Raw genomic sequence first — 18292 nt, 5'->3', positions numbered from 1 at the left:
ATGCGACTTCACTTTCTCCATCAGCCTACCATGGGGAACCTTATCAAACGCCTTACTGAAGTCCATGTATATGACATCTACAGCCCTTCCCTCATCAATCAACTTTGTCACTTCCTCAAAGAATTCTATTAAGTTGGTAAGACATGACCTTCCCTGCACAAAACCATGTTGCCTATCACTGATAAGCCCATTTTCTTCCAAATGGGAATAGATCCTATCTCTCAGTATCTTCTCCAGCAGCTTCCCTACCACTGACGTCAGGCTCACCGGTCTATAATTACCTGGATTATCCCTGCTACCCTTCTTAAACAAGAGGACAACATTAGCAATTCTCCAGTCCTCCGGGACCTCACCCGTGTTTAAGGATGCTGCAAAGATATCTGTTAAGGCCCCAGCTATTTCCTCTCGCTTCCCTCAGTAACCTGGGATAGATCCCATCCGGACCTGGGGACTTGTCCACCTTAATGCCTTTTAGAATACCCAACACTTCCTCCCTCCTTATGCCGACTTGACACATGAAATGTGATAAATGGAAGGCAAAAAGGAGAGGAAGTGACAAAGAATTATGGAAAGTAATGGAAGAGAGAGTAAGCAAGAAACTGGAAATGGTGCTTTGGGGGAGAAGAGGAGCAGTAGATTAAGAGATTTCCAGCATTAACTGAGGGTGGCAAAGAGTGTCAGCATGAACTGAAGTGGTGAGAGAGGCAAGACAGTGCCAGTCTGAAATGAGGGTTGGGTGAGGGGGAGAGAAGAGTCCAGCTTGAACAGGGGAGAATGAAAGAATGCATTTACCAAAAAAGGACATGAACCACTCTTCCAGGGATTGCAACCAATGCCCCAAGACCACACATCCCTCAATTTTGTGGGGATCCCTGGGGAACATTGGTTGGATTTAATGTCTCCTGCCCTCCACCCTATCACAGACTTTCCCTTTTTTCTTCTCCCCCATGACTCTTTCTCCAAAGTTACAGCAGGTGAGTGGGGAACCCCTATGCAAACTTATCCCCTAATATCTGCAGTGGCTGTGCAGTGGAGTTACTTATTTTAGGCAGGCTGTGAGGGAGATCTGCTGACCAGCACTAAGGGGTTGCTCCACAGGGAGGGAAAGAAGGTTGTAAGTCAAACCAATATATGTCACTGGAAGATAGATTTCAGAAAGATTTTAGAGCAGGTCAACTTAAGTAAAGGCAAATCTGGTGTAGCTTGAAGCCATGCAAGAAGGAAGATGAAGTTCTATCCTTGGACTTTGCAGGGTCAGCAGTTGGGGTACTAGCATCCTAGAAGGAAAAATAATCAGATATAGTTCCTGCTCTTGATCACTTTAAGTAACTCTTTGTGGAAAGTACACTGTACAGACATCAGGTAAGGAAAGGATTGCAATGAGTGGAGTATCCTCCACAGTCAAATAGCCTGCTGTTACTTTATGGTTTTCTTAAAGCACTGTTTTTTGTTCCATGGGTTCCATAGCATTAACTGTGGGCAAATTCATTTCTGTGTTTTTTTTTACTGAAGAGAGCTGTTGCTATCCTAGATTTGCTAACAATTTTGTATCTGCTCCTGTTTTTGTTGCAGAACGGCGAGCCATTAAGAACACAGTTCTCACTGGGGAAGTTTGAAATTAAGCAAATGGGAACCAAGTTTATGCTTTCTGTGAAGAACTTAACCCAGAAAGATGCTGGCCAGTACACCTTGATAGTTGGGGATAAAAAGTTCACTGTGGCGTTGAAAGTGAAAGGTACCCAGTGCGGACACAAGAGAAGTTAATTTTGCATAAGGGGACTGTAAAATTGTGCAGTAGCTTATTGGGTAAATGCCCTGACCTCTACATCCATCCTCCACCACTAATGAAATTGCTGCTAACCACACCTTCTCCAGCCAGTTCCTCCAGCCACCACATGCAACTGTTGGTGATAGGGGTAGGGGAGTCTGGACCCTGGTGATTTTTTTCTGCTGTTCAACCAAGTTATCACTGCTTCCTAAGATCACCATGTGGAAGGTGTAGTTGGCCCCATAAAGTGGCAACTTTGGCACCAAGTTCTCCCAGTTGAAGCTTACTCTCTTCTTGCAATATGGCCTCTATTTATTTTGCTTTGCAGGGCCTCAGTCTCTGCCTCTCCTGGTGCTGCAAGTGTTAGATGTGGCCCAGTGGTAGGGTAGCACTCTTACTTCTGGGTCTGAAGGTTGTGGGTGCGAGTAAGACATTAAACCGAGGCTCCATCTGGCCTCAGATGGACATAAAGTATCCCATGGCACTATTTTGAAAATAAGCAGGGGAGTTCTGTCTGGATTCATCAACCAAAGTCACTAAAGCAGATTATCTGGTCATTATCATATTGCTGTTCGTGGATCTTGCTGACTGAAAATTGGCTGCTGTGTTTCCTCTGTTATAACAATGATTACACATTAAAAAAACACTTAATTAGTTGTAAAGTACTTTAGGATGTTCTGATGTTGTGAAAGGCACTATATAAATACACATCTAATTTTTACTTTAGTGCTGGTCCTGCGACAGCACTGCTGGGATTTTACAGCTGGGCACTGACAGGTTCCTTCTTGGCAGCAGGAATCCTGCTGAGAGCTTGCTGTAGACTGGAAAAATTGGTTGTCCTTGGTGTGACTTTGGAGGAGCTGGTGGAAGTCCTGCGCTTCCAGAACATCATCCCAAGAGTAGAATCCAACCTTTTAACTCCTTCGGGAAATTTTATTTGGGGTCTGCACGCAGATGCACACAGATGCTTGGGCACTGTAAATATCAGAAAATCAAGCAGGTTTCTTTATAGGTGTGCGCTCAAACCCACCCAAATTTTTGATATTTGGACCAGGCAGGCAATCCAAGGCACCAATGTGAAGACCCAGGAAAATCTCTTCTCTTGTCTCAGCATGTAATTTTCTACCTGCTTTGGGTAGTCACTGAGAACCTTGTCAATTGAATTCCCCTGATTCCTTCTTCTCAGTTACAGCACTACATGTAGCTGAAGTATTTAAACTCTGGAGGGAAAAAGCTGTTGCCTAGAACAGCCCGTAACGATTGTTGTGGTGTCAAATTTTTGTCTGATTACACCCCTGTAAAGTACCTTGGGACATTTCACCATGTTAAAGGAGCTTTATAAATACAAGCTGTTGTTGTCACAGCAGGAATAATCACAGCCCTGGGTTATTGCTGGTTGTAGAGAATGAAAAGGAAAACAAAATGATGGAATGGCAATAAAGGCAGAGGTTATTGAATAACACTGAGGCTTCATTCCTGAGATGTACAATGACCTACCTGTTTCTAAACTGTTCAAGAACCTGATGTTGTTTCATTGCAAATGTCTAAATATTGTTTCAAAATCATTTTTCTAACAGATGAGCCACTGAGGTTTGGGGTGAAATTGAAGCCTATAAAAGTGGTAGAAAGACAAACAGGGGTCTTCGAGTGCCGCCTCACTAAGAAGGTGCCGGCTGTCTGTTGGAAGCTTCGAGGCATTGAGCTGAAGCGAGATGACAAACATGATATCATCGTGTCAGAGGATGGGCTGACCCACACCTTGAAAATCAAAGATGTGCGGCCATGTGATATTGGCGAATACAGCATTTCTGCAGACGACATAACCTCTTCATCACAACTGCAGATAGATCGTAAGTTTTAACACGAACAATTAAGGTGGGCTGGTGAAGTGACCTAGAAGAGCAAGACCTTGTTCAAGTACATCTCTTTGTACTTCTCCTCTCCATGACTGGGGGAGGCGAATGTCAGTCAAATGATGGGGACACCCAGCGATATTTTTTTTACTGAACCTGGTAGAATTTGCCTGTTGCTTTGTAACTGTTAATGTTCAGATTGGCCCAGCCCTGTCATACTTCAAGGATCTTGAAGCCACTTTATGGTGTAAAAATCAGCAATAGAGCATTCTTCCCATTTGACTAACATTAATAGAAATTGAGGCACTCTCATCCCACTACTCATGCAATACTGGACTTTTACTTGCTATAAACTTGATGTAGAGGAGCAAGTTTTCAGGGAAATTACAGAGATGCAAAGACGATGGAGTAGTAATAATGGGGGAGTTCAATTATCCAAAAAAGACTGAATAGTAACATGTAAAGAACAGAGAAGGGGGAGAGTTTCTGAAGTGTGTTCAGAAGAATTTTCTGGATCAGTATGTTTCCAGTCCAACAAGGAAGGAGGCATTGCTGAATCTGGTTCTGGGGAAGGAGGTGGGTCAAGTGAATCAAGTGTCAGTCAGGGAACTTTTAGGGAGCCATGATCATAGTATCTTAAGGCTTAGGTTAGCCATGGAAAAGAACAAAGAGGAATCTAAAGTAAAACTAATAAATTGGAGGAGTGCCAATTTCAGTGGGGTGAGAACAGATCTGGCCCAGGTAAATTGGAATCAAAGGTTGGCAGGCAAAACTGTAATGGAGCAATGGGCTGCCTTTAAAGAGGAGACGGTTCAGATACAGTCGAGATGCATTCCCAGGAGGGAAAAGGTAGGGCGATCAAAGCCAGAGCTCCCTGGATGATGAGATTGATACAGAGTAACATGAAGCAGAAAAAGGGAGCATATGACAGATATCAGGTTGTTAATCCATGTGAGAACCAAGCTGAATATAAAAGGTTCAGAGGGGAAGTGTAACAGGAAATCAGAGAGGCAAAGAGAGAGTATGAGAAGAGAATGGCAGCTAACATAAAAGGAAATCCAAAAGTCTTCTACAGGCATATAAATAGTAAGAGGAGGGGTGCGGATGATGAGGGACCAAAAAGCGGATATATGCATGGAGGCAGAGGACATGGCTGAGGTACTAAATGAGTACTTTGCATCTCCCTTTACCAAGGAAGAAGATGCTATCACAGTCATTGTGAAAGAGTAGGTAGTTGAGATACTGGATGGGATAAAAATTGATAAAGAGGTGGTATTAGATAGGTTGGCTGTACTTTAAGTTGATAAGTCACCAGGAGCAGATGTGTTGTATCCGAGGACGCTGAGGGAAGTAAGGGTGGAAATTACAAAGGTACTGGCCACAATCTTCCAATCCTACTTAGATATAGGGGTGATCCCAGAGGACTGGAGAGTTGCAAATGTCATACCCTTGTTCAAAAAGGGTGTAAGGATAAACCCAACAACAACAGGCCAGTCAGTTTAACCTTGCTGGTGGGAAAGCTTTGAGACATGATAATCTGGGACAAAATGAACAGTCACTTGGACAAGTGCAGATTAATTAGGGAAAGGCAGCATAGATTTTCTAAAGGCAAATCGTGTTTAACTAACTTGATTGAGTTTTTTGATGATTCAACAGAGACCGCTGATGAACGTAATATGGTTAATGTGGTATATATGGACTTCCAAAAGGCATTTGATAAAGTTTAATCAAATGGACATAATGGACTTGTCAGTGAGGTTGAAGCCCACGGAACAAAAGGAAAAGTGGCAGCATGGATAGAAGTTGGCTGAGTGACAGTAAACAGAGAGCAATGGTAAATGGTTGTTTTACAGATTGGAGGAAGGAATGCAGTGTGGTTCTCCAGGAATTGGTACCAGGGCCACTGTTTTCTTGATATAAGAACATTATAAATAGGAGCAGGAGTAGGCCATTCAGCCCCTCGAGCGTGCTCCACCATTTAATAAGATCATGGCTGATCTGATTGTGCCTCAATTCCAATTTCCTGCCTGCCTGCATAACCCTTATCTCTCGTGTAAATCTGTATAACTCAGCCTAAAATATATGCATTAACACAGCTTCCATTGTTGTAAAATCCCATCTGGTTCACTAATATTCTTTAGGGAAGGAAATCTGCTGTCCTTACCTGGTCTGGCCACATGTGACTCCAGACACACAGCAATGTGGTTGACTCTTAAATGCCCTCTGAAATGGCTTAGCAAGCCACTCAGTTGTATCAAACCACTGCAAAGTCTAAGAAAAGGATTGAAACCGGACAGACAACCCAGCATCAACCTAGGCACCAGAAACAACAATGGCAAACCCAGCACTGTCGACCCTGCAAAGTCCTCCTGACTAACATCTGGGAACCTATGCCAAAATTGGGAGAGCTGACCCACAGAACAGTTGTGAATGGTGGTGAACAATTAAACAACTGACAGGAATAGGAGGCTCCACAAACATCCCCATCCTCAATGATGAGGGATCCCAGAACATCAGTGCTAAAGACAAGGCTGAACCAACATCCATTGAGCAGAAACTGAACTGGAGTAGCCATATAAATACAATGGCTACAAGAACAAGTCACAGGCTAGGAATCCTGCAATGAGTAACTCACCTCCTGACTCCCCAAAGACTGTCCACCATCTACAAGGCACAAGTCAGGAGTATGATGGAATACTCTCCACTTGTCTGGATGGGTGCAACTCCAACAACACTTCAGAAGCTCGACACCATCCAGGACAAAGCAACCCGCTTGATTGGCACTCCATCTGCCACCTTCAATGTTCACTCTATCCACCACCGATGCAGCGGCAGCTGTGTGTATCATTTACAAGATGCACTGCAACAACTCACCAAGGCTCCTTCGACAGCACCTTTACGCAACCTCTACTACCTCGAATAACAAGGGCAGCAGATGCATGGAAACACATCTCCAAGCCACACACCATCCTGACTTGGAACTGTATTGCCATTCCTTCTCTTTTGCTGGATCAAAATCCTGGAACTCCCTTCCTAACAGCACTGTTCGTATACCTACCCCACATGGACTGCAGCGGTTCAAGAAGGTGGCTCACCACCACCTTCTCAAGGGCAATTGGTGATGGGCAACAAATGCTGTCCTAACCAGTGATGCCCACATCCCATGAATGAGTAAAAATAGTTTGGCTACAATACTTTCTGTCTCTTCATCCAAGTCATTAATATAGTTTGTAAATAGATGAGGCCCCAGCTCTGTTCCCTGAGGCATGCCACTAGCTATGATTAGCCAACCTGAAAATGGCCCATTTATCCTGACTCTTTGTTTCCTGTTATTTAGCCAATCCTCTATCCATGTCATATATATTAATGACCTAGACTTGGTAAGAAGTAAGATGATGGGAATCTGGTCAGATGGACAGAAAGAATCATGTGCTTTACTTCCCTGGAGTTGAGAAGCATAGGAATGGAATAAGAATACTGGCCAATTTCAGAAAAAGTGATCATGGTTCAGATCAAAGGAAAGCCTTTTGATCTGGTTGTCATACAAGTTTATGCCCGGACACAAAATCATAGTGAGCAGGAAATAAAGGCATTTTATGGTGACATCCTGAAGTGTTATGAACAAGTCAAATCAACTGATGTGGTAAATGTAATGAGTGACTTAAACACTAAAGTCAGTAAAAAACATCAGGAAGTTATGTCGGTCAATATTGCCTTGGATCGAGAAATGAAAGAGGAGAGAGACTGATATAATTTGTCAAGAAAATGATCTGAGGTGGCAAACACCTTTTTTAAGCAACCAAAGAAGTCCAGGTGATGTGTAAAGAAATCGAATAGATTATGTGATGGTGAAACGTTTTAGAAACAGTCTAAAGAACATTCATACATATCCTGGCACAGAGATAAATTCAAATCATTGTCTTCTTGTGGCAAAAATTAAGATGAAACTGAAAATACCAAAAAAGAAAAAGGTGTGCGACGACTTACACCTTGAGAGACCGAAGGATAAGAAGATCAGAGAGGCATTCACACACAAAAAAACAAGTATGAATGTTTCAGGATGGAGGAAACTGAACAACCAGAGGCCTTAGAACAAGAAATAGAGAACAAATGGAAAAACATAAAAGAGAGTGTACAACATACTGCAAAGGAAATATTACCAAAACAGAAAGGAAAAGAGACAAGGAGTGGATGACAGATGAGATAGAACCGGGTAAGAAAAGAAGCACACCGGAGTATGATGAAATTGAAAAGAAAATGAAGAATGCAATAGGCAGTCTAAAGAGAAATGGTATAATGAGATGTGTGATGAAGTATTGGAGCTGGAAATAAATCACAAAATGAGAGTTATGCACCAGAATATGAAATCTTTGACAGATAGAAAGGGATAACAACATGCATAAAAGACAAAGATGGTAAAATATTATTTGAAAGGGTTGCAGTAGCAAAAAGATGGACAGAATATGTAAGTGAATTGTATGATGATCCAAATTGAGGGAGTCCTAAAGATAAAGAGGCAAAGGAAGGACCAAACATTACGATGTCAGAGGTAAAGAATGCTTTGAAATTGATGAGTACAGGAAAAGCTTCAGGCATAGATGACTAACAACAGAACATCTAAAAGCCCCTGGAGAAACAGAATTAGAAGCAATAACAGAAATATGTGATCAAATATATACCAAAGGATACACTCCAAGTGATTTGAGACATTTATTATTCGTTAAGATACCTAAGAAACCTAAAGCAACAGAATGCAATCAGTTTAGAACTATAAGCTTAATGATCATTTCATTAAAGTAATTTTGAAAATCATAATAGAAGGAAATAATAACACATTTGAAGCAGAAATTGATGAAACATATTCTAGATTTAGACCTGGAATGGGAACAAGAGAGAGAATATTTAACTTAAGAACAATCTTCGATAAATATCTAGAAGTAAACAAGAACATTTACATATGCTTTATAGATGATGAAAAAGCATTCAATCATGTTTATCACCAAAAGCTAACGGACGTGTTGCTGAAATGTGGTAAAAATGTGAGATTTATCCAGAACCTATGTTGGGAGCAAATAATGAGCATCAGGCTGGAAGATGGACAATCAGATATGTTTCAAGTGAAGAGTAGTACGGCAAGGCTGTGTATTATCACAAAAATTGTTCAATCTGTGCACAGAACAAATATTCAGAGAATTAGATGTACTTCTAGGTGTAAAAATTGGAGGGAAGAACATAATAAACTTGCGGTATGCTGATGACACAGTGCTACTTGCAGAATTAGAAGAGGCCCTACAAAATATTGTAGATCAAGTAAAATCTAGAAGATTAGTATATGGATTAAGTATGAACACAAAAAAGACAAAAACAATAGTAGTTAGATGGAATACATTAGAAGAGACCAGAGTGAAGATTGAAGTGGCTGCTGTCACACTGGAACAAGTAGATAAGTTTGTCTATTTAGGACAAATGATGACAGAAGATGGTAGGTTCAATGCCAAAGTCAGAAGAAGGATAGAGATAGCCAGAAGTAATTTTGGGGCAGTGAAGGATATGTTAACAACTAGAAAGCTCAAGCTTTCCTGCATGCCTAGACAATAAGTAAGGGTCTGTGGAAGAAAATAGAGGCCTTTGAAATGTGGATGCTAAGACGTATGCTTAAAATCTTTATACAAACCATAAGACAAATGAAGAAGTGCTTGAAATTGCAAGAGCAAAAAGAACTCGAAAAAGTGACATCCAAAAAAGAAAATGTCAGTATTCTGGCCATTTGATCAGAGCTGAAAAGCTACAGAGATCTCTTCTAGAGGGCAAAGTGGAGGACAGCAGACAGAGGGGTTGTCCTCGGCATAGTTGGATGATGGATGTCACAGAGCGGTTAGAAACTAGCTACAGTAAGGATGTGTAAGGATGGCGCAAAATAGACGAGCGTGATATACCATGACAGCAGATCTCCTGGTAGGAGTAGCTACAAGTAGCAGATTTGGTTGTGCGCGGCACAATTTGGGAGTATTGTTAACTGTGAGCAGGATAGAGATAGACCTCAAGAGGACATAGACTGCATGGTGGAATGGACAGACACATGGCATATGAAATTTAGTGCCAAGAAGTGTGAAGTGGTACATTTTGGCAGGAAGAATGAGGAGAGGCAGTATAAAATAAAGGGCACAATTCTAAAGGGGGTGCAGGAACAGAGAGACCGGGAGGGGTAAATGTGCACAAATCTTTGAAGGAGGCAGGGCAGGTTGAGAAAGTGGTTAAAAAGCATGCAGGATCCTGGACTTTATAAATAGAAGCATAGAATACAATAGCAAGGCAGTTATGATGGACAATTATAAAACTCTGGTTTGGTCTCAACTGGAGTATTGTATCCAATTCTGGGGACCATATTTTAGGAAAGGTGTGAAGGCTTTAGTTTAGTTTAGTTTAGAGATACAGCACTGAAACAGGCCCTTCGGCCCACCGGGTCTGTGCCGACCATCAACCACCCATCTCTACTAATCCTACACTAATCCCATATTCCTACCACATCCCCACCTGTCCCTGTATTCTGCCTACCACCTACCTATACTAGGGGCAATTTCTAATGGCCAATTTACCTATCAACCTGCAAGTCTTTGGCATGTGGGAGGAAACCGGAGCACCTGAAGGAAACCCACGCAAACACAGGGAGAACTTGCAAACTCCACACAGGCAGTACCCGGAATTGAACCCAGGTCGCTGGAGCTGTGAGGCTGTGGTGCTAACCACTGCGCCACTGTGCCGCTTTAGAGAGGGTGCAGAAAAGATTTACGAGAATGATTCCAGGAATGAGGGACTTCAGTTAGGTGGATAGATTGGAGAAGCTTCCTTAGGGAAGGGAAGGTTGAGCGTTTTGATAGAGGTGTTCAAAATCATGAGGGATCCAGACAGAGTAGGCAGAGAGAAACTGTTCTCATTGGCAGAAGGGTTGAGAACGAGAGAACACTGATTTAAGGCGAATGACACATAATTGCACGGTGAATGGTTTGGATTTGAAATGCAATATCTGAGAATGTGGTGGAGGAAGATACAATTGAGCTTTTAAAAGAGAATTGGATAAGCACCTGAAGGGAAAAAAATTGTAGCACTATGGTGAAAGGGCAGGCGAGTAGGACTAGCTGAGTTGTTCTTGCAGAGAGCCTGCATGGACATGATAGGCCGAATGGCCTCCTTCTGTGCTGTAACATTCAATGATTCTATGATAAACAGTCTGAACAGTCTGTAACTGCACACTAACTATGCAGGGACTTCCACTGCCAGTACAGAGGTGCCGTTATCCAAATTGTGGACGCAGTCTCATTCTGAACCCTTATAATCTGTCATTTTTGCTGCTGATCTTAGCAGCCAGGATTGGATTTAATTAATAATAGTTAATATTGAAATGTTATTTTGGTTACAATTTCAATCAATATAAAAGGTCTCTGAGTATTGATTTTCTTGTAGTCAGTTGTGAAGTTTTGTTCACCATATTATCTCACAACCACTGGACAATCTCACATTAGTGTTAATTTATATGATCTATCGTGTCTTTCCATTGCCCCTTGTCACAATGTATTATATTTAATAACTGTTGGTTGTAAGTGGTCTGGGGCAGAAGGTTTGTGTCTGAAACATTGTCCAGCTCTGGTACAGCAACATGATAAAAATATAGGAACTATAACAATACAAAAGCAAAATACTACTGATGTTGTAAATCTGAAATAAAAACAGAAAATGCTGAAATGCTCAGCAGGTCTGGCAGCATCTGTGGAGAGAGAAACAAAGTTAACTTTCTAGGTTGAAGGTCATCGACCTGAAACATTAACTCTGTTTTTCTTTCCATAGTTGCTGCCAGACGTGATGTAGGAACTAGTCAATGAAGGGTGGTTTTCTGGCCTCCAAACCACCCAACATGACTTGTTAGGGGAAGCAGCATTTTCATATTGGTAGGTTTGCCCATCTGCAAGCTCACCAATAGGAGGAAAATCCAAGGTCAAGTGTTTAAGCGAGACCCTTAATAACATGGTCGTATTCTGAATGAATAACCTTCACTAATGCAATAAAAGCATGAGAAAATTCACAGTGCCTTAAGGTGTACTTGAACCGACTTGTCTATGGTAAAGTGTGTTAGTATGCCAGTGTTTTGTATTGTGCAGTCACAGTCTGTGGGTACAAGCTCATAAATCTTCAAAGAAAGGCAAAATTACCTTCTGCATTGTTTTTGATGAATGGATAAATGTGTTCAATGAGACTGTTACGTTCACTATTATATATGAGTTAATGACGTTGCTCCTGAACACAGGAATTTCATCCAATTGCATTCACTCATACCTAAAGAATAGCACAATGACTAACATGAACCCCCCCAGAATTCCCCATCTCAGCAAGTGAATATCTAGCATTTCCCCTGGGGGGAGAGAGGCAAATCAACCCAAATCAGTCCCCATCTACATCCTGGTAACTAGTTTCAGGACAGTACTAGTGGAGTTGTAGAAACAGAACTTATCAGGGGTCATTTTCACCTTTACAGCCTAATCAATTTCCCACCCTTTGAAATCAATAAAAATCAATGCTGTACAATGGGCAGGTGATCCACCCTGCCAGATCCACCCTAGGCGATGAAGGTGTAAATTACTACATCTTCAGTCGGGCATTCTGAAACCATGGGTTGGATTTCACTTTTAGGCCACAGGTCATGACGCCAGGATTGGAAGCAAGTGCAGCTTCTGTTCGGGCAATGAGCAGCCGGCCGAATGCGATTATGTGGTAGCTGACCAATTAAGAGTTGGGAGGCATGAGGAGCCTTCCAGTGAGAGGACGAAGGTTGTGTCAGGTGATGTTGCGGAAGCTGAAGGTGACATATTTAAAGGGCTGATTGCCCTGCGCTCAGTGCTGCCTGCTGCTCCAGAGTCCCTGCCTGGCTACTGCCTGCTGTTTCAGTGCCCCTGCCTGCTGTTCCAGAGCCCCTGCCTGGTTGTTGCCTGCTGCTCCAGAGACCCTGTATTCAGAATGGCCAAGGATCTGATTGGAAGCCTGCAGGCAGAATGGCTGAAGGGAGACCCCGGATGTCCTCACAGTTCAGTGATGCCTCCCTCCAGACTCTCCTCCAGGCTGCAAGGGAAAGGTGGGAGGTTCTCTTCCTCAGAGATGGGAGGAGGAGCCCAGCCCACCTGACCAAGCAATCTTGGACAGAGATAACGGAGGAGGTCAGCAGCCGTCGGGTCACCCCAAGAACCTGGATCCAGTGCTGGAAAAGGGTCAATGACCTGATCCAGTCTGCCAAGGGTATTGTTCCATACACTTCCCACCTAGCTTGTTCCAGAGCGAAAGGCTGTGTTTGGTAGAGAGGGGTAACCACCCAGCCATGGAAAATGGGTTTAAGGTGTCAGAAATGCCACCTGAGGCATGGCTGCCTGTCTGTCAACGCATTCCCCACATTGTCCCTAGAGAGTGGTTTCATGCAGGAGGCATTCGCCTACCCCCATCACAGGCCGCTGAACTACCACCAGCATAGATGGTGTGCCTGTCCCTGCTGGTCGAATAACATTGCATCTCTTTGCAATTGCAGGAGAAGACAGCATACAACAGAAAGGAGCGGGCCAAGACCAGTGGTGGTCTTTCTAAGCCCAATTGAAGAGGTGATGAAACTGGCAGGGGAGCAAGGCGGCCACTCCATAGCAGATGGCGAGACAGGGGCATCAACCCAAGAGAGTGAGTGCAGAAGTCCTGGGGCACAAGGGTGTATGTGGCACATACTAGCCATGGTGCTCATGTGTCCACCACTAGAGACATGGAGCTCCACAGTAGGGGTGGTTAGAATGTCACAACAGGAAATCCGTAACCTATCCAAATCTATATGTTCTCCCATGGACAGCAACAAAGAGCTCGAGAGACTGGGGGACAGCTGGCCACCTCTGAGGAAAAGGATGGAGCCTCAGAGTGTGCACCATCACATCATTCCCCTGCACCCTCCATCAGCGCAGATACTCTCATGTTGGTGTGTATCCAGTTGCAGTTAGATTCGGGCACACAATATGGTGAAAACGCTGCTGATGCATGTGGGCAGCTGACGGAGACTGTGGGAGGCCAGGCCCATACTGAACCCCAAACTGATGACAGGCCTCTGGAGTCATCGGTAACAAGCGAAATGCTACAGCTACAGCGAGAGGTAAGGCAACATCTGGCAGAGATGCCAAAGGCTGTGCGTACCCAGGCGCAGGTGATGGAGGAGTCCATCCAGGCCATGCGTGCTGCCATGTCTCTGACTGGTGCACAAGTGGCTTCCTTCATCAAGAGATTGGCGACTCTCATGGACAGTCTGCTCCAACAGACCACTCAGTAGCTGTCGGAGATGCGCGCAGACCTGCATACCCTCACCTTGTCCATGAACTCACTGCAGCAAGGCGAGAGGGGGATGGGGCACCAAGACTCTCCACCAACTCCTCATCCCTCTCAAGTCAGCAGAGAGGTGCAGTTGTACCTTGCAAGGGGGAGAGGATCAACTGCCTCCCACATCTGGAGGCTCCTCTCAGGGTACTGCTGGTGTGGCCAGCAGCTCCTCAGCCCCTCTGCCAGTGACACAAGTGTCAACATCTTTCCCAGTGACAGAGCAGGGTCCAGCACCTGTGCAGGAGCCCCACAGTATGCTGGGGCCCTCTAGGCCTCAGGTGACTAGAGGACAGCTGCCAATCGCTTGGCAAAACAGTTAGATCCAGGGTAATGTGATGAGGACATCACATGGTTTACGCCCCATTTGGCATGCATATCCCGGAAGGGTCTGCCCGTATACTGTGACCCATTGTCATAAATAATTTCTTCAGGTGCACCAAACAGACTGAATATGGCACTCGACATGTATGCGACAACCACGCTTGAAGTATCTTTTACCTGTCTGACAATTGGAAATTTGGAGAAATAATTGCTAAGATAAAGTCATCTCCATTCACGGTAAATAGATCAGTGGCGAGTTTGGACCAAGGGAATGACGTGATCTCGTGAGGGTGTAGAGGTTCATTACGTTGTTGTAGCTGGACACTCTGGCATGCCTCGCACTCCTCACTACCTTTTTGATGTCACCATTGATCCCTGGCCAATAAACAGTGTCTCGTGCCAATTGTCTCATTCGCTTTATACCCATATGGCCTTGGGGAAGTTGTGACAAACTATCCTGTCAGAGAGCTTTGGGCACAATCAACTGTTTTCATTTGAAGGTTACGCCTCTTGAGATACGGAGTTCATCTCTATAAGGCCAAAAGCATCTGAGGGTTTCTGGCACCTCTTTTATTGTATCAGGCCATTCTTGTATGATGACTCTCCACAGTGCCCTCAGCTGTGGGGTATTGGCTGTTTCTGATTGCAGTTGGTCACATTTGTGCTGACCAAAATGCAATGAAACGATTTTGAGCACATCTTCCATCTCGATGTCCATGCTGTCTACTTGTAAATCCAGTGAGACTTCTTCACTCTTGCTCGGATATGGCAATCTGCTCAGTGTATCCGAGGTGATCAATTTGGGACCCAGTTTGGAGCAGATGCCAAAGTCGTACCCCTGTACTTTCACTAAAAATCGCTGTGGTCGAGGTGGTGCACTTGTCAATGGTTTGTGGTCAATTTCCACAGTGAACTGCTTACAGAACTGGTAGGAATGGAACCTTGTGATCCCAAACACCAGAGCAACTGTCTCACGCTCTATGTTTGAGTCACTGGATTGTGCTGAGGATAAACATTTGGATCTGAATGCAACTGGTTTGCCATCCTGCAGGATGCATGCTCCTAGCCCTTTATGTGAGGCATCGACTTCCAGGATTGTCTTCTCCCTTGGATCATAGTACTGCAGGGTACAGCTTTCAGCTGGCAATGCTTGTTAGGGAGACTCAAACACATACTGATCGTCCTCTTACCATACATTTCTTTAAGAGCTCTCTCATTGATGAAGCTTTGTCAGAAAAATTTGGAATATATGGTGCTAAGAAGTTGAAAAATCCAAGACATCTCTGTAGATCTTCCTTGTCTTGTGGGGTAGGCATGTGCCTTACATCTTTGACTTTGCCTGGGTCAGGCCAGATTCCGCAACCTGAATAAATGGAGCCAAAGAAATTGATCTGACTTACATTCACCTGGCACTTCTTACTGTTAAAAATTAAACCTTCATGAGGAGCTACTGCCATCAGTGAATGAAAATTTCGATCATGCTCTTCTTTGGTTTTGCCCATTACCGCATTATCATTCGCAATGCATATACATCCAGGCATGTTTTCTATAATTCTATCCATATGTTGCTGAATCAGATCTTGACTGACAGATAAGTCAAAGGCTAGTCTCTGGAAGCAATATCTTCCAAATGTTGTTCTGAAGGTGGTGACTTCCTGAGATCACTTAGCTAGGTGTACCAATCAATATCCCCCATGTTCAGCATCTAACTTGGAGAAGAATTTGGCTCCTGTGAACATGGGATTCAATTTCTCTCGTGTTGGAATCTTGTGGGGGCATCTCTTCAGGGAGAGGTTTAGATGCCTCGGATCTAGACATATCCTGATTCCTCCATCCTTCTTTAGTACACACATAATTTAGCTGCACCAGTCTGTGTGATGATGCACACGATGGATGATGCCATTGTGTTCCATGTCATCCAACTAGCATTTAAGATTTTCTTGTATATGCATGCTGCACTTTCTGGGAGGGCCGATTGATGGAATTGCATCCTCTCTGAGGTGCAGTACGGCTTCGCCTTTGAAATCTCCTGTGGCGTCGAACCTGTCTGGGTACATTTGTTGTAGGTCATGGGCTGATTCAATGCGGGTACCCTTGGTCTCTTCTGCTGTAAAGGGTACCTTGGTGATCTCACGGATAGTCACAATGTCGAGGTCCTTATATGCTGGTAGTCCTGCCACTGCTGATCCGCTCGTGTCTACCAGGTAAAATATTTGTGGTTTCAATGGTGATTTGCCACAGCTGCATTGCATTGTTAGTGTGCTACTGCAAGGGATGGGTGACTCATTGTATGCAACTTTGCAGTTGTCGCTCGTGTCATTAATTTCCAATGACCCCGGTACATATCCTTCAGGATTGGGACTGGTAGGATATTTGCACTAGCTCCAGTGTCAATCTTAATCCTGAGTATGTGTTTGCCAACCTTCTTTGGGCACATGATGTTAATAGTAGTTGTTTGACTTCATCAACACAATGTGTCAGGTTCACAATGTGAAATGCCTGTTCATCTTCTGGATGAGAATCTCTCCACTCTGAGCCTTGTCTCAGGTCTATTTTGCTGTGGACTTCATGTATCAGCTTGCGTTTACGTAGGTTTCTGGCACTCTCCTTGCTGCTGTTGCCCTGTTGCTGTGCCTATCTTCTGTTTGTTTGTGTCCTATTGTGACTTCTAGCTGGGTCTTTGGAGCCATATTTCCTGCATAGGTGGGCCCAGTGTCCTTTTGCACTGCATGCCTTGCACAGATCTTGAAATGCAGAGCAACTTCATGGTGAGTGGGACAAATCGCACTTACTACACATTTTATTTGCTTTTTGTGGCCTTGTTACTGTGCCGATACTGCTGGCTGCAGCTAGTGCTTGCAGATGCTGTTGTCTAGCTACAATGGCTTCGTATTTCCTGCCATCTTCTAGCAGTGCATCAATGCTGTGACCTTTCTTTCTCCCAAGAGGTCTTTTTGAAATGCTTCATTAGGTGTTGAGATAATCACCAGCTCCATTATTCACTCTGACAGCTCAGTTTCTGAAAAAGCACATCAATCTCAGGTGATGAATTCTAAAATTCACTCTTACCCGAAGCTGATCTTCTAGCACTTTAAATAGCTTTGCATGATCTTTCTGGTCCTCTTCAGATAAGCCAGAGATATTGATTCTGTATAACCCCTCATTTCCAAATGCTGTCAGTACTTTTGCAGCCTGCATCCACTTGGTCTAGGAAGCAGGAATGTAGGAAGCATTCACAATTTTCAGATACTTGTTTTAAAGTTTCTTCACTTGTTGCTTCAAATTTTCTCTTCTGTTTTCTGTACTGCTTTTAAATTTTGTTTGCTGTTTTACCCATGGTCTTCAAGCTTTTAACCACCACTGGCACCATATCATGAGTTTCTTTGTGTTATCTTGAGCAACACAATGAGGTATGTGAATTCCAGTTCCTTGAAGATCTCTGGAAGCTAAACTAGTACATACAATACAGAGCAAACTTTATACAGAACCTTTGTCCAGGGTGTTACAGTGCAGAGTGAGTATGGCTTCTAGTCACATGACTAAACCCTGGTACTTAGCTCGTTAGCATACTGAGATCGTAAAGGGACATCACTCTTAAAGCGATCATACAACAGATCCTGTCTCTTAAGCGGACGAAGTGAGTGCCAAGGCACGAGTGATCTATGCTTCAGCTTTACCATTGTGCAATATGAACCTGGGCACTGGAGTGCAGATGGAATGAGGCAACAACAGGCCTACTTAAAGGTAAAGCTTTATTGGTGTGGTTCCAGAAGGTGGTAAGGGTCATAGTAAAAGTGAATGTATAAGGGCACCTTGCGTCTCCCTTGCACTTATCTCATGGCACCTCTCATGCTGTCCTTGAGGTCCTTCATCTTGCAATGACTGGGCAGCATCTTCCTCTGCATCCTCGACATCGGAGGATGCATCATACTCCACAATATCGTCTGTGGACAGTATATCCCCC

The 18292-nt window shown here is 43.7% G+C and overlaps 1 protein-coding gene across 1 annotated transcript in view; it reads left to right on the top strand.

Annotated features, from left to right (window-relative positions):
- Nucleotides 1–18292, top strand: part of LOC137376989 (immunoglobulin superfamily member 22-like) — a 115235-nt gene that overhangs the window by 30826 nt on the left and 66117 nt on the right. The window contains exons 8-9 of the mRNA XM_068046050.1: nucleotides 1573–1735; nucleotides 3346–3618. Coding sequence (XP_067902151.1) covers nucleotides 1573–1735; nucleotides 3346–3618 — 436 coding nt within the window. The remainder of the gene's footprint in view (nucleotides 1–1572; nucleotides 1736–3345; nucleotides 3619–18292) is intronic.

This window comes from Heterodontus francisci, chromosome 14 (assembly GCF_036365525.1).
Source record: "Heterodontus francisci isolate sHetFra1 chromosome 14, sHetFra1.hap1, whole genome shotgun sequence".
NCBI lineage: Eukaryota > Metazoa > Chordata > Chondrichthyes > Heterodontiformes > Heterodontidae > Heterodontus > Heterodontus francisci.
The sequence above is the reverse complement of the archived record's forward strand: the minus strand, read 5'-3'. Positions and strand labels throughout refer to the sequence as shown.